Source organism: Chaetodon auriga, chromosome 14 (genome assembly GCF_051107435.1).
Source record: "Chaetodon auriga isolate fChaAug3 chromosome 14, fChaAug3.hap1, whole genome shotgun sequence".
In the NCBI taxonomy this organism is placed as follows: domain Eukaryota; kingdom Metazoa; phylum Chordata; class Actinopteri; order Chaetodontiformes; family Chaetodontidae; genus Chaetodon; species Chaetodon auriga.
Genome location: NC_135087.1, coordinates 24776682 through 24791766, shown reverse-complemented (window position 1 = coordinate 24791766; position 15085 = coordinate 24776682). Strand labels below are relative to the sequence as shown.

Below are 15085 nucleotides of genomic sequence, written 5' to 3'. Positions count from 1 at the left end.
CCATGAAAGTTGAATGGCACAAAAGGAACAAATATAATGTTTGAAAAGGGAATATTTCACTCCCCTTTTTGTTTTAGTTATATGTTGGAAGTATAACAGTTTGTTGCTCCACCAGATTAGAGGTTGAATTTGAGTAGTCATGCAGACACAGCTTTGGTCAACAGTAAAAAGACTAAGAAAATTATATGACTATCTGTGTGTGTGTGTGTGTGTGTGTGTGTGTGTGTGTGTGTGTGTTCATTCGTGTGTGTGTGTATGCGCTTGTCTGTAGATCCCGGACTCTATCATCTCTCGAGGCGTTCAGGTGCTTCCTCGAGATTCAGCCTCTTTAAGCTCCACCCCTTCTGAGTCACCACGGGCAACACAGGCGACCTCCCGCCTTTCCACCGCCTCATGTCCGACACCCAAGGTACACACAAACTTTCATACACACACACACAGACACACGCAGACGTGAGCAATAAGAAATAAGAATAGATGAAAATTAAAATCTCTTTCAGCCATCAATATAAAACCAACATGTTGCACTTTGCATGAAATTTAAAGTTCCTTATATATGCTTTGTAAAATTCATGGAACATGCAAAAAGCAAATGAAAAGTTACTCCTGGTAGTAGCGGAAAGCTGTCTCAGCAGTTCCAAATTAAAAGAAATCAGTAAAGGGTAGTTGCTGTATCATTGGAGTTTTTGCTTATTTCCTCAACCCTTTTTGTAGCTGTAGATTATTTTTGGATGTTTTATCACTTATTATGACAAAAGGTTGCAAAGTGATTCATTCTGAAAAACTTCATCAGAGATTTTGAGATTTTTTTGGTCTCAGTGTAGCCTCTGAAATCACTTACTGAAAGATAAAAGTGTTACGGATGAGTATATTAAATGACACTCCCAATCCTGTCTCAGACGGTTATATTGATATGAGACCAAATATGAAAGTTAGTAGACAGGTGTTAGCATCTTGATTCAACTTTGTAAAATGAGACTATTCATGAAATATCTTCAGTTGTGGTTCATTCTCAGAAAAATTGTCACAATTAATGTCAAAGATTTGCAAAGGAGAGAAAACAATTGCAAATAATCAAATTATGCTGGAATTGTTTTAAAGGTTTAATTCATGTTTAAGTAAAATTCTCAAATAGTGGCCTTTACTTGCCTCAACTGGAAAGGGACCTTATTTATATAACCAGCAAGCTGTCATGAACTGACTTATGGTTCAGACAAAGGAGGAGATCACAAATGGCTACAGTCACTTGAAAAAAAAGTACTTTATTAAAGTAACTGGTTTATATTACAATCAAAAGAAGGTATCTACATAAAGCGTAGGCTCATCCCACTCTCCCATCTAGTATCTCCATCCAAGTTTAAGAACTACCTTTGCGAATGTGTGTCATTTTTCTCTTGCAAACATTGGAGCTGCCAGCATTGTTGACTGCACAAACCACCACAAATTGCTACATTGACCCTCAGGCTCAAAGGACAGAAGAGCTAAGTGGATTAACAAAATTTGGACGTAACTGTCCCCCAGCAATAGAAAAACTCTTATGTGTGTGCAAACCATTTCACTTCGGAGCCCTTTCTCAACAAGGGCCAGTACAAAGGATTAATGAAGCTCAAGAATGGCTCGATAATGACTTCAAAGTTTGAAGCTGTACGTTTTGCCATTTTTATGTTGCTTTACTGCTTATTTTGTATGTTAGTCTGTTGAATTTGGCATTAGCATGTTGTGCTGCTAATCTGCCTACCGTCTATTGGAGGCCCACATGCTGGAGCAGTGTGGGAATTTTAATATTGAGGTACAGTTGAGATAAACTGTGTGGACATTAAGCCTCATTTGGAGCCAACAAGAGTATTAGGTTGGATGTGAGTAACTGTTTTTTCACTTTGCTTTTTGTAGATCTATAAAATGAAGTACTGTAACATTAGCTCAGCTGACTGTGTTGTTAACTTACACAAAAACCTGTGCTGGTCCTTGCCAGTTTGTGTGACTGTTGCTGCCATATGTAAATGTACTTAATAGACATGCCCCGTGATACATGAGGAAAAACAAATCGTCAGATGGCAAGTGATTACTTTGCTTGGCAATATTGTGCCACTTTGATTAGCACTATGCCACTAACTTGCTCATAATTGAAAGCTGTAGTGGCCCACTGGATGTGTGTAAAGTTACGCCAATAACACCATTGTTAGACTTTAGACTTTAGACAAACTTTATTGTTATTCAGTAGACAGCAAGTGTACACCGAACGAAACGAAATTTCGATTGCAACAAGCTCAGCACAGGGTTGAAGAATATTTAAAGAAGTATATATTTATCTATCTATCTATCTATCTATCTATCTATACACACATATATATATATATATAAGTGAGTAGTCACATGTACAGGTATCTTAAGCAGCAGTATACATGTATACTAATAATACTATAATTGTGATTCACAGATAATAATAGTATTGCATAACTGCAATACTAGTTTTGTAGTGACAGTGAAAATACATATAGGAATACTGCCAACAGCCCTAGGTCACTCCTCTTGTATTACATTGCAGGTGTTGCATTACAAACAACACAGTTTTATTTTGAAAATGTCACTTTTTTCACCGGGAACTTGTACTGAATACTAAGTTATTGGTCAGAGCAGTTACAGTTTAGTTTTTAGAAAATATTTGTCTTCACTTTTGCAGTGTTCGTAGCTGATGCCATAAGTACGCATTTAAGGTGATGTTGAAGTAAACTATAACGGTTTCCTTCATACAGGCAACACATTACGCCCAGACTGACCCACCACAAAAATACAAAGACCAGGTGACTCTACACTAGAAATACAGGTTTGCAGCCTGATATATTAGGGCCACTTTTGATAACGTTTTGATAGTTAGTGTTGTAGCCTTAAGTAGTTTTACCATAATGTAAAATAACTGCGCATTTGTGTTATGTCACATTGCTTGGTGTTCATGAAGAAATAAAATTCTGTTACAGCTGTCCAGGCTACTTTGTCCTGCAAAGACTGGTGTTGGCACAACACCTGTTTCCTATGCAGCTCCTCAGGCCTTTCCAATACACACACCAATAAATAGACCTTGTCTGGACCTTTAGGGAGAGGAGTACTTATGACCCTGCATGGTCTGTACAGCTTTGACAGAGTTCACAGACATTTTGTGAGATACTCAAAATACCCCTGTAAGTGTGTGTGTGTGTGTGTGTGTGTGTGTGTGTGTGTGTGTGTGTACATATATATATATATTAGTTGTCAGGTTATGTGCTAAAACTAATGGAGTCTAATTCAGTGTTTCAACCTTTTCTGTAATGTTAGGATCAGTGGCAGCCCTTTCTGTGACAGTCTTCAGTAATGTGAACAAGCTGAACATCACCACTGAGGCCTTCCACAGTTTAATCCTATCATTTTACATATTGCAGTTACAAAAATATATATATATATAATGTCAGCAACTACACTCAGGTCACCTTGAAATGGAATACATAGTATGCTCTGCCAAACTAGATACAATGGGCGAGTCACTTACAATACATTTTGGTCTGCCATTTTAGTTTCCTGTGGTCATACTGTACTTACCACACACCTACATGTTTCTCTTTCTTTCAGACATTACAAACATTATTACAAGATAAACCTTATCTAGTGAAAAGATCCAAGTTACTTTGTCAAACATGGATACAGGACAATCCTTATTTTCATTTAATTTTATTATAATACTGGAAAAGATTAAAAGTAACATCACAGATATTAAAATGTACTACATTTAAAGTTGCCTTATTCAGTTGAAATTAGTTTACAGCAGGTTCCTCTTTGGCAGCAAATAAAAGACAGAATTACACTACCATACGGGATAAAAACAGATGCAAGACAACATTGCATTTGCACAATATGTACACTTTATAAAAAATACTGTTGCCAATATGGATAATACATATAGTGTTGTTGCACAGTTGAGAAAAAAAATACAACAAATTAGAAATTGCACAAGATGTGAAGAGGTAGAGCATATATTAGCATTGATAACAGTAGTGCAAAAAAAGCTGCAGTAGGTTTATGATGTAGAAATGGGAAAAAAAACAGCATCTACACAGTACTACATTACATGATGCTGGAATTAAACAGTCTGACAGCTGTTGGAATGAAGGAACTGTGGTAGCGTTTCCTCTTACACATTAGATACAGCAGTTTGTTGCTGAAGAAGCTGCTTAAGCCTCCTACTGTTTCATGCAGGGGGTGGGATGGGTTGTCCGTGATCGATGTCAGCCTGGCCAACATCCTCCTCCCACTCACCTCCTCAGTGGTGTCCAGAGTGCAGTCCAGGACAGAGCCAGCTCCCCTCACCAGTTCGTTTAGTCTTTTTCTGTCGCTCTCAGAGCTTCCACAACCCCAGCCACCACAGAGTCCTAATTTTTTTTTTTAACAGTGTCTGACAAACTCCAAAGGACCTCATTCTTCTTAGCAGGTGGAGATGACTTTGGCCCCTCCGGTACAGGACATCTGTGTTGTTAGTCCAATCCAGTTTGTGTTTAAGATGAACACCCACGTAACGCTGTCAGGTCGGGGCTCTGGTGGGTGGAACGGGGAGTCAAATCTGTTGAAAAACAGATTCAGTTCATTTGCACATTCCCAGTCTCCATATTCTGGGCACCTCCCACTGTCACTACTGTGGCCTGAGATGGTTTTCAGGCCTCTCCAAACCTCTCAAGTGTTGTTCCCCTGAAGTTGTTTGTCCAGCTTCCTCCTGCAGCTGTCTTTGCCTCTCCTTATCTCCCATTTCAGCTCCCTCTGCACCCCTTCTCAGCTCATCTTTGTCCCCTGATCTAAAGACCCTCTTCTTCTCGTTCAATTAGGCTTTCAGTTCTGGGGAGACCCAAAGATTGTTGTTTGGGAAACACTGTACCTTCCTGGTAGGCGCAGTGTTTTCCACACAGAAGATGATCTAGTCTGTGATGTAGGTTGTCAAACTGTCATGGTCCTCGCAATGTGGACTGCACAACACTTCCCAGTCAGTGGTTTTAAAGCGGTCCCCTTGTGATGTGCAAGTCATTTCTCAGTCTCTGTAGGGAAGTGAGTCTTTCCATCTCATGAATCTCTTTAATGACTTTGAAGCCAAATGTCAACTGGAGGTGGGTTGGTCTGTAACCATTTACAAGTGATTGCTTTGTTTACTGCTATAGTCAGTATTATCAGGAGGTATCTGTCTCTTCCTGGCAGATCACCCTAGTAAAGCAACATGGGATGGGATCTGCAGGTGAAAAATATGCTGTATGAATTCCAAATACTTTCCCAAAATAGTTGTATCTTTGACAACTCCAAAAAATGTGGTTTGCCTCATCCTCTCCACAATTTCTCTATCATGTATGGTCTATCGAACTTAGATATGTTTTTATATTAGGAGTAACAGTTTCATGTTCTTCCACCGTTGGCCTGTAGTTTTATCGTTTAATTAATAATGCCCAGTCATCTGGGTTACAAACACGTAGTAAAACATCATCAGCATACAGCACTATTTTGTGTTCCCTGTCATTTTTCACAGTTCCTTGTATATTACAATCTTTGCACCTGCTTGTGGCAATGGTTCTATGTGCAGTGGCGGGCATCATTGACGAGAGGACATCTCTAATTGTATCTGATCAGTAAGCTGTCCATTTATCTTGATTCTTGCCATAGGGGCAGAATATAAGGCTTTCATGCTGTTGATTTTTTTGGCAAAGCCAAATTGCCAAAGATCAAAAACAAATACTCCCAACTAATGCATTCAAAAGACAGAATTCATTTTTGTTTTCTGAAGTGTATTTGTTTCTCCTTAAGTCTTTATATATTAGTACCCTTTGAGTTTATTGTTTGCGTACATCAGAAAATCATGTACTAACGTGACCACCTTTCCCTAACAGTTGATTGTCTTTGCCAAGGCTGTTCTTAGTATTTTGTCTTTGATGTCATTTCTCTAGAAATTTACCAGAAGAAGCCACGAGATGGTTTCATCTTGTGGATTTGGATTTTCACCCATTTTTCCTTTCAAAAGGCTTTGAGTTCTGTCAGATTCTTGGATGGTCTTGCATGCAGTGCTTCTTTTGAAGTGTATCCACAGCTTTTCGATGATGTATAGGTCCGGAGACTGTAAAGGCCACTGCAAAACCTTCAGCTTGCGCATTTTGAGGTAGTCCATTGTGGGTTTTGAGGTGTGCATAAAGCTCTTAAATTTGCATCACCTGGCCTTTCCTGACAATGATTGGTATGGGGCGGCTGTGGCTCAGGAGGTAGAGCGGTCGTCTGCCAATCAGGAGGTTGGTGGTTTCCCTGGCCTCGGCAGTCCACATGCTGAAGTATCCTTGGGCAAGATACTGAACCAAAACTGCCCCGGTGTGTGAATCCATATGTACGTCACTTTGGATAAAAGCGTCTGCCAAATGACTAATTGTAATTGTAATATGGCTTGTTCACACAAGTCATAGCTAATTAAGGTGAGAGGTCTTGGCAAAATTTATCTGAGAGCTCAAATGTCTGGGGTGCCGAAACTTTTGCATGGTGCACCTTTCTTTTTTTTCACTCTAAAATTGATCTTGCTTAAAATGTTCCTTTATGTCTTTTGGAGATCAATCCACTCACTTTACTCACAGTAACAGAAATTTTGACGAGGGATGCCCAACTTTTACATGCCACTGTGTGCATTTGTTGTTGCTGCAGCCTGCATTGGACCTGTTCATTTGAGTCAGCTGAGTCAACTCTTTTTGTCTGTTACTAGGGAATTCAGTCTACAGTGCAGTTCACACACTTAACTGATAAACCTGGGAAATGTGCATCACTGGGCTGAGAGAGTTTGACCAATGTGCAGGCTTCAAATACAAATATAAAAATAAATAACAAAAAAGAACAGTAAACAGTAAAATAACAACAATGATGAACCCAAGGCGTCAAGCTCAATTTGAATTGCCACCACAAAGTCTTGGTCATCTCTATGCCACTGTTTTTAAGGCAGCAGTCAGGTCACCACTCTGAGAACACCAGAAAAGCAATTTTCCCTGAATCAACAGTTAAGAGAAGATCATTAAAGACTCTTAAGGAAGAGCAAGAGCTGTTTCAGGACTATGACATGATTTAAAACCAGACTGAAATTTTTCAGAAATCCCAAGGTTATCTAGATATGTTTGGAGTTGAATAAAAACTACTCTCCAAAACTTCTGATGGAAAAAACAACTTAGAAATTCACCTAAAGTTGGAGAGAACAGAGGGATCAAGATTTTTCTTATGATAAAAGGCTACACTACAGCATGTTTAAAAGGTATTTATCTAAGCATGAGTACATGACCCAACAGTAATTAAAACTTATTTTCATAGACTTAGGGGGAATACTTTTTAGGGGGCAACTGGAAGTTTGCAGAGAAAGCTGTAGTCACCAGACCTATTTTATAATCAGGAGCTTTTAACAAAATCACACATTCGGTACAACAATGAGTGCAATGGCAGTAAAAGCAGTTATCTTATGAGCTCTCTCCAGGGGTCTGTCTGACCCTGAAGTCTGTCACTTGGATTCAGTGGGACACTTAAAAAAATTCCCGAAAAACACGTGTATGATAGAATCAGCATCATAAGGAATCTAATAATGGACTAATACATGTGATAAAAATTGATAATAAACAAAGCTAATCCTCTCTCCCACATAGAGAATGTACCCAAATATTTGTGTCCTACACATACACCCTCTTTCCCAGGAAAAAAGGGGAAAACATAGTTTTAATCAATTGACATTTTTTGTGTGTGGCTTAAGAAGGTGCTGCAGCCCCCTTTAAAACTGCACAGAAAATGACTGTCTGTTAAAGCACTACTTCAACTTGTTACTTTTTCCCAAAGCACGTTGTTATTTCTGGAAATGTATTACCAAAGTATTAAGCAGTAATATAGTTGAGATAGAGAAAATGAATGTGTTGCATTTCATGCTGATTTAAGTGGTACTCCTAAATTTTGTGCTGGTGCACCTGAAATTTTCAACATGGAGCATGTGTGTGCTGCTAGTGGAAAAAGGTAGTCTGGAACACTCTATGTTAAGATAGCATTAATTCCATAATTCCTGCACAGATGTTCCACATTCAAAGCCTTCCAGCAGCTCAAAGGGCATAATCTCTCCCTTTCCTCGTTGTCTTTAAATTTGAAGCAAGAAAGGAGATGTGCCTAAAACAAGTTGTTTACGAGTACAGGACAAGGGCATCATAGAAAGGAAAAAAATAAAATTAAATCTATTTCTGTTAAAACAAGAGAGACTCGAGAGTGGCGAGATGTGTTTTTTTTAATTGACCTGTATTGTTGACTGGACTTGTTTGCACTGGACATGGCTATTATTTGAATATTATTATTTTTTATTCAATGGCAGGCATAGTTTTTACATTCAAATCAAGACAGCTTTAGAAAAACATGCTACATTTGGAAAGGAAGAGTGAAAAATAATGGAGTATGTGGACAAAGTGTTAAAGCTGTGTTAGGAGAGGGACTGTCACAGCAGAAATGGGCAACACACCAGCTGATATCTGATATGTGATTAAAAAGCAGAATTGAACTGATTTATCAGTCAAACCCCATGATGATTCCTGTTTTAGTTTCTATTGTTTTCAATGTTACAGCTAGGATTCCTGTTAATAATCCCTATTTCCCTTAGGAAATAAAGTACTCGTACTTTATCTATCTATCTGTCAATCTGTCTCTCTGTCTATCTATCCATCCATCCATGAGTCATTACTTACAGATAAATCAACATGAAACCTTTGCCAGATTGTCCTGCTATGACGGAGAGGTGTTTAAATAATTCCTTCCATACATTTGAATCAAACAATGACCATATCTGTCTGTCTCTCTGCAGGTTCAGTCACGATGTGGCAGTAATGAGAATATTTTAAGAGCCAGTAAGTACTGTGTGTCTATATGTGTGTAAATATGTGTAAATATATATATATGTGTGTGTGTGTGTGTGTGTATGTGTGTGTGTGTGAGAGAGAGAGAGAGAGAGAGAGAGAGAGAGAGAGAGAGAGAGATATCTGCATAGTCACATTGTTTGGACTTGCCCCTTGTTCTGGGGACAAAGTATGGGATTAGGTAAAGTTTACGCTAAGGCTAGGGTTGGGCAAGTAATGGTTATGGTCATGTCTCATGTCATGTCAAGTCTCCTGGAAATGAATTTAAGTCCCCGAAAGTGATGGAAACACAACTGTGTATGTGCTATTAACATACCAGCCTTGCAACATTAAGTCACTGTGGAAAATTTAGGAACTTTATGTATTGTTTATAGTTGCGTAGTCACTGCTTGCTCACACCCATTTCTTTGTTTGTGTGTGTTTGTGTGTGTGTAGGCCACAGTGCAGTGGACATCAGCAAAGTGGCACGTCGCCATCGCATGTCTCCGTTCCCATTGACATCAATGGACAAAGCCTTCATCACTGTTCTAGAGATGACACCAATTCTGGGAATTGAAGTCATTAACTACAGAGGTGAGTCTTCAGAAGTGTGTGTGTGTGTGCGCATGCTCATGCTCACACAAGTGTATTTTGGCTGTCAAATGATATACTATACACACGCACATTGTCATTATGTATTATTGCTTGTTAATGGTACGATTGAAGTGTTAAAGTGTGGTTTTCACTAAAGCTTGAGCAAATTTCTTCAGACGGCTTGGGTCGAGTGCTCGCTCAGGACATCTATGCCAAAGACAACCTTCCACCGTTCCCCGCCTCTGTTAAAGATGGCTACGCTGTGCGAGGTGAGACTGCTGTTACTATCTATCCCGATACAACATCAGGTAAAAATTATGTCAAGGACACATATGTAAAACAGAATCCAAGGAAACACCATTTAGTTTGACTGAACTCATAGCATTCACCTGTATATTTTATTTAGTTGTTGGCTTTAAATTAATTAAACATCAGATTTTTCACACTTTATTCTGTATTTAAATTGTCTTCTTGGCTGCCACTTGCATCTTAAACCTCAATTGCCTTGGTCTAATTTTCATAATTAACTTGATTAACATCATTATCATTGACCTATAGCTGCTGATGGTCCAGGAGATCGCTTCATCATGGGAGAATCACAGGCTGGACAACAGGTCAGCTCTAATTAACACTACGGTAACGTTAGAGTTGTGAGTAACACGATCTGGTTGGTACCATTAATTTTACGTTTAGCAGTACAGCTAACACTGCTAACAACACAACTGTTCATACTTCTACTAATACAGTAATTTTAGTCCTACCATGACATCAAGCACTATCAGCATACAAATATGCTGCCTTCAAAAGTAGTAGTATTATTTTTATTAGATGGTGTGTTTTACAGTTGAATTTATTTATGTGGAGATGCTGATATGATTTTTTAATGTTGCCAGTTATCTTTTGCAACACTGTTTTGAATAATAAATATACATCATACAGTATATTCTACATGCATTCTAATGCAATTCAAGAATAAAACATGACTCACCACTTTTTGTAAGAAACATTGGAAAAGGAGGCAATAATTAACAGGATTAACAAATCCTAATAATCTAAGATATGGCTATTACTGCTTTTAGTTCTGTTCTCAAGACGAGTAAGTTTACTACCACTGCCAGTGACTGTGACTGCTGCTCCTTATTTTCACATTCTCTATCAGTGTCACTATAGGTACCGTGGCTGTACTATGACTTCTGTACATACACAGTTACTGAAATACACTGTCCCAAGAAGTACTGACAACATTTAGACTCCGTAAGCTTTCTCTGTGTGTGTGTGTGTGTGTGTGTGTGTGTGTGTGTGTGTGTGTGTGTGTGTGTGTGTGTGTGTGTGTGTGTGTGTGTGTGTGTGTGTGTTCATTTGTGTGTGTGTGTGTGTTCGTTTGTGTGTATGTGCGTGCAGCCCACCCACACAGTGATGCCAGGTCAGGTGATGAGGGTGACGACCGGGGCTCCGATTCCTTGTGGAGCGGATGCTGTGGTCCAAGTGGAAGATACAGAGCTTCTGCGGGAATCTGAGGATGTAAGTACATGAGTAAGGATGTTACCTCTAGTTAAAATTTTTGTGCTCGCTCATGGGTGCATTGATGGCATTACTTCTCCACTGTGTATGGACAGTTGATGATATTGACAGTCTGTCTTATTTCAGGGCACAGAGGAGCTGGAGGTGAGGATTATGGTCCAGGCCCGGCCTGGACAGGACATTAGGTAAAACCAAACAACCACAATGTGCTAAATGAACTAAATGGAAAATAATTTCTGTCAAAGCTTGTTTACAATGACACCAATTCTGATGATAACATGTTTGTGTCTGCACAGGCCGATAGGTCATGACATCAGACGAGGGGAGTGTGTGTTGGCTAAAGGAACGCATATGGGCCCGTCAGAGATTGGCCTACTAGCTACAGTGGGAGTGACTGAGGTCAGCGTTCACAAGTTCCCTGTGGTGGCTGTCATGTCCACTGGAAATGAGGTACACATACACATGCACAGATAAAAATACTTACATATTTTCTTTTCATCACTGCATTTTGAGTTCTGGGTTTTGATGAAACCAAAGGTTCAAACACTCAGTCAAAGGTGAGGTTACTTGCGTAACCTTAATTGACCAAACCTTTTTTTTCAGCATGCAAATCTGATATCAGAGAAACCTTCAGTATGGAAAGCACAGCCATACACAGGGTTTCTGAAATACCAAGGTCCAAAAAAATATGTTAAATGTGTGCATTTAAAGCCAATTGTACAGCAAAAATTGGATAATAGTAGCTTCAAAACCATTAAATGTATCGACACTACAATCTGGACATACATGAGGCTATATCATGAAACATCTGAAAATGAATGTTGACAATGTTTCAGTGCTTAACTACAGGAAAATTCACACTACAGACACATTGAAACCTATCCTAAATCTTTGTCACTCCTCAGTTGTTTCTCCTGCTAAAGTGTGATAGAATAATTTGGTAAGAAAATATATATATATATCACCTTTACATCATGTCTCAAACAGAACATACACATTACTGAAGCCCAAGACCACGACGCAGGTGTAGTGTGTGTGAGTAATGCTTGCATAAATGAAAAATTTGGCTACATTTTATACTGCATTCTAAGTTTCAAATTTGAATTAACATTTGATTATACCATGCTCTGACTGAATACTCGATTCTGATTGGCTGCAGGGTGTCTGTTAAAAAGTGTTGTAGGACACCTATAAAAAAGTTCCGGTCAAATAGCCTGATTGTTCTAGATTATTGTGCTGGCTCAAACGCTAGTCGGTAACCGTGGCAACAGAAACTCAGAACATACGTTAACATACGTTATTTCACAGTTTATTTATCACAATGGCAAGACAGTAGACAACATGAGTGATTTTATAGTTTCCTTTAACCTATTTGGTCAGGGTCCAGAAGCGTTAAATCTCCGTCCCTCAAATGCCACCATGATCGACATGCTAGTATCTCTATCAAATTTCATAATCAACGGCAATGTTGCATTTAATTTTAAATAGTTCGTCGCCTGTCTTTCTGTCTTGCTTACCTTACTTACTTACTTGCATGATACAGAGTGAATGGTGGATAATATTTATAAAAACAATTTAGGATAGACTAAGCGCGCGGCAGCTCAGGCGGTTGTAGAAGCAAAAACTCGGGTCTGGGAGGAGTTCGGGGAGGCCATGGAGGAGGACTACCGGTTGGCCTCGAAGAAATTCTGGCAAACCGTTCGGCGCCTCAGGAGGGGGAAGCAGCTCTCTATCAACACTGTTTACAGTGGAGGTGCGGAGCTGCTGACCTCGAACTCACTGAGGTAGTTTGCAAGCTCCTCGGTGGCAAAGCTCCGGGGTGGACGAGATCCGCCCTGAGTACCTCAAGTCACTGGATGTTGCAGGGCTGTCTTGGTTGACACGCCTCTGCAGCATCGCGTGGCAGTCGGGGATGGTGCCTCTGGACTGGCAGACTGGGGTGGTGGTCCCTCTGTTTAAAAAGGGGGGCCGGAGGGTGTGTTCCAACTATTGGGGGATCACACTCCTCAGCCTCCCTGGGAAAGTCTATTCCAGGGTACTGGAGAGGAGAATCCGGCCGATAGTCGAACCTCGGATTCAGGAGGAACAATGTGGTTTTCATCCTGGCCGTGGAACACTGGACCAGCTCTATACCCTGCACAGGGTGCTTGAGGGTTCATGGGAGTTTGCCCAACCAGTCCACATGTGCTTTGTGGACTTGGAGAAGGCATTCGACCGTGTCCCTCGCGCTATTCTGTGGGAGGTGCTCCGGGAGTATGGGGTTGGAGGCCCTCTGCTGAGGGCTGTGCAGTCCCTGTACAACCGGAGCAGGAGCTTGGTCCGCATTGCCGGCAGTAAGTCGGACCTGTTCCCGGTGCATGTTGGACTCCGCCAGGGCTGCCCTTTGTCACCGGTTCTGTTCATTATTTTTATGGACGGAATTTCTAGGTGCAGCCAGGGGCCGGAGGGGGTTCGGTTCGGGAGCCAGCAGATTTCGTCTCTGCTTTTTGCGGATGATGTTGTCTTGTTGGCTCCATCGGGCCAGGACCTTCAGCATGCACTGGGGCGGTTCACAGCCGAGTGTGAAGCGGCCGGGATGAGAGTCAGCTCCTCCAAGTCCGAGGCCATGGTTCTCGACCGGAAAAAGGTGGCTTGCTCCCTCCGGGTTGGAGGAGAGATCCTGCCACAAGTGGAGGAGTTAAAGTATCTTGGGATCTTGTTCACGATTGAGGGAAGAATGGAGCGTGAGATTGACAGGCGGATCGGTGCAGCGGCAGCAGTAATGCGGTCGCTGTATCGGTCCGTCGTGGTGAAGAAGGAGCTGAGCCGAAAGGCGAAGCTCTTGATTTACCGGTCAATCTACGTTCCTACCCTCACCTATGGTCATGAACTTTGGGTCATGACCGAAAGAACGAGGTCCCGGATACAAGCGGCTGAAATGAGCTTCCTTCGCAGGGTGGCGGGGCACTCCCTTAGAGATAGGGTGAGGAGCTCTGTCACCTGGGAGGAGCTCAGAGTAGAGCCGCTGCTCTTCCACATCGAGAAGAGTCAGCTGAGGTGGCTCGGGCATCTTTACGCCCCGAGGTCCCCCTGGATGAGCTGGAGGAATTGTCCAGGGAGAGGGAAGTTTGGGCGTCCCTGCTTAGACTGCTCCCCCCCGCGACCCGGTCCCGGATAAAGTGGGTGGAAGATGGATGGATGGATGGATGGATAGACTGACTTACTTGCTTGATACACATTTAATGATCAGAGTGAATGGTGGATAATATTTCTTGCAATAAAAACGATTAAGGAAACTATCTGTGGACTTTGATTCTTTGAAACAAAATTTCGCATCATCCTCTGGACACACACAAGTGGTAAGAGGTGCACTTGCCCTCTGAAATGATACTTTGTATCACGTAACATAACGTTAAGCAATCATCTCACTTCCCTCCACTGATTAGGCCTAATATAACAGTTGCAGCCGACCGAGCTGCAGGTTCTGTGGCCAGAGCCGTTTACCTTGACAACACGTCACAACGAGAGATAAAGTAGTCCACTCAGCCGCTTCTTGTGAAAAACGTACGATTTTAACACTAAAAAACAACATTAACGTATTAATAATTGATTTAATATTTATTTCTTTCGTAAGTGACTGCGGAAGCAACTGTCCTCCGCTTCGCGTTGGACTGTTCATGCCTCCGCGTCGTCCATTCATTTCTGATATGGACACCTCGCCGGGCATTATCCCTTACATATTGTCCACTTAAGAACAGATTTAAGTCTTTGACAATGACATGTCAATTGCTGTTTTCATTTTAATTTTCAAGTTGTTAGAAAATTTTTTTTTCATTTCAATTTTGTCCACTTTAGAGCATGTTGACATGTAAATGTACATGCAATATACTGGGGGCGTTGTTCCCTGATTGCATTTGAATATTGTCCACTTCATAGCAGCTAAAGTCTTTGAAAATGAAATGTCAATTGCTGTTTTCCTTTTCAAATTCTTCGAAAATTGTGTTTTCATTTTAATTTTGTTACCAAAAGAGCAGTGTTGACATGTAAATGTAAATGCAGTAGACTAGGAGAGCTATTTCTCTTGAACTTGAATATTGTCCACTTTGCAGCAGCTA

The 15085-nt window shown here is 40.8% G+C and overlaps 1 protein-coding gene across 2 annotated transcripts in view; it reads left to right on the top strand.

Moving 5' to 3' along the window:
• Positions 1-15085, top strand: part of gphna (gephyrin a) — a 46237-nt gene that overhangs the window by 13026 nt on the left and 18126 nt on the right. For both annotated transcript variants that reach the window (XM_076749395.1, XM_076749396.1), the window contains 8 exons: positions 272-409; positions 8846-8888; positions 9333-9470; positions 9647-9739; positions 10029-10084; positions 10872-10991; positions 11118-11176; positions 11288-11441. In XM_076749395.1, coding sequence (XP_076605510.1) covers positions 272-409; positions 8846-8888; positions 9333-9470; positions 9647-9739; positions 10029-10084; positions 10872-10991; positions 11118-11176; positions 11288-11441 — 801 coding nt within the window. The remainder of the gene's footprint in view (positions 1-271; positions 410-8845; positions 8889-9332; positions 9471-9646; positions 9740-10028; positions 10085-10871; positions 10992-11117; positions 11177-11287; positions 11442-15085) is intronic.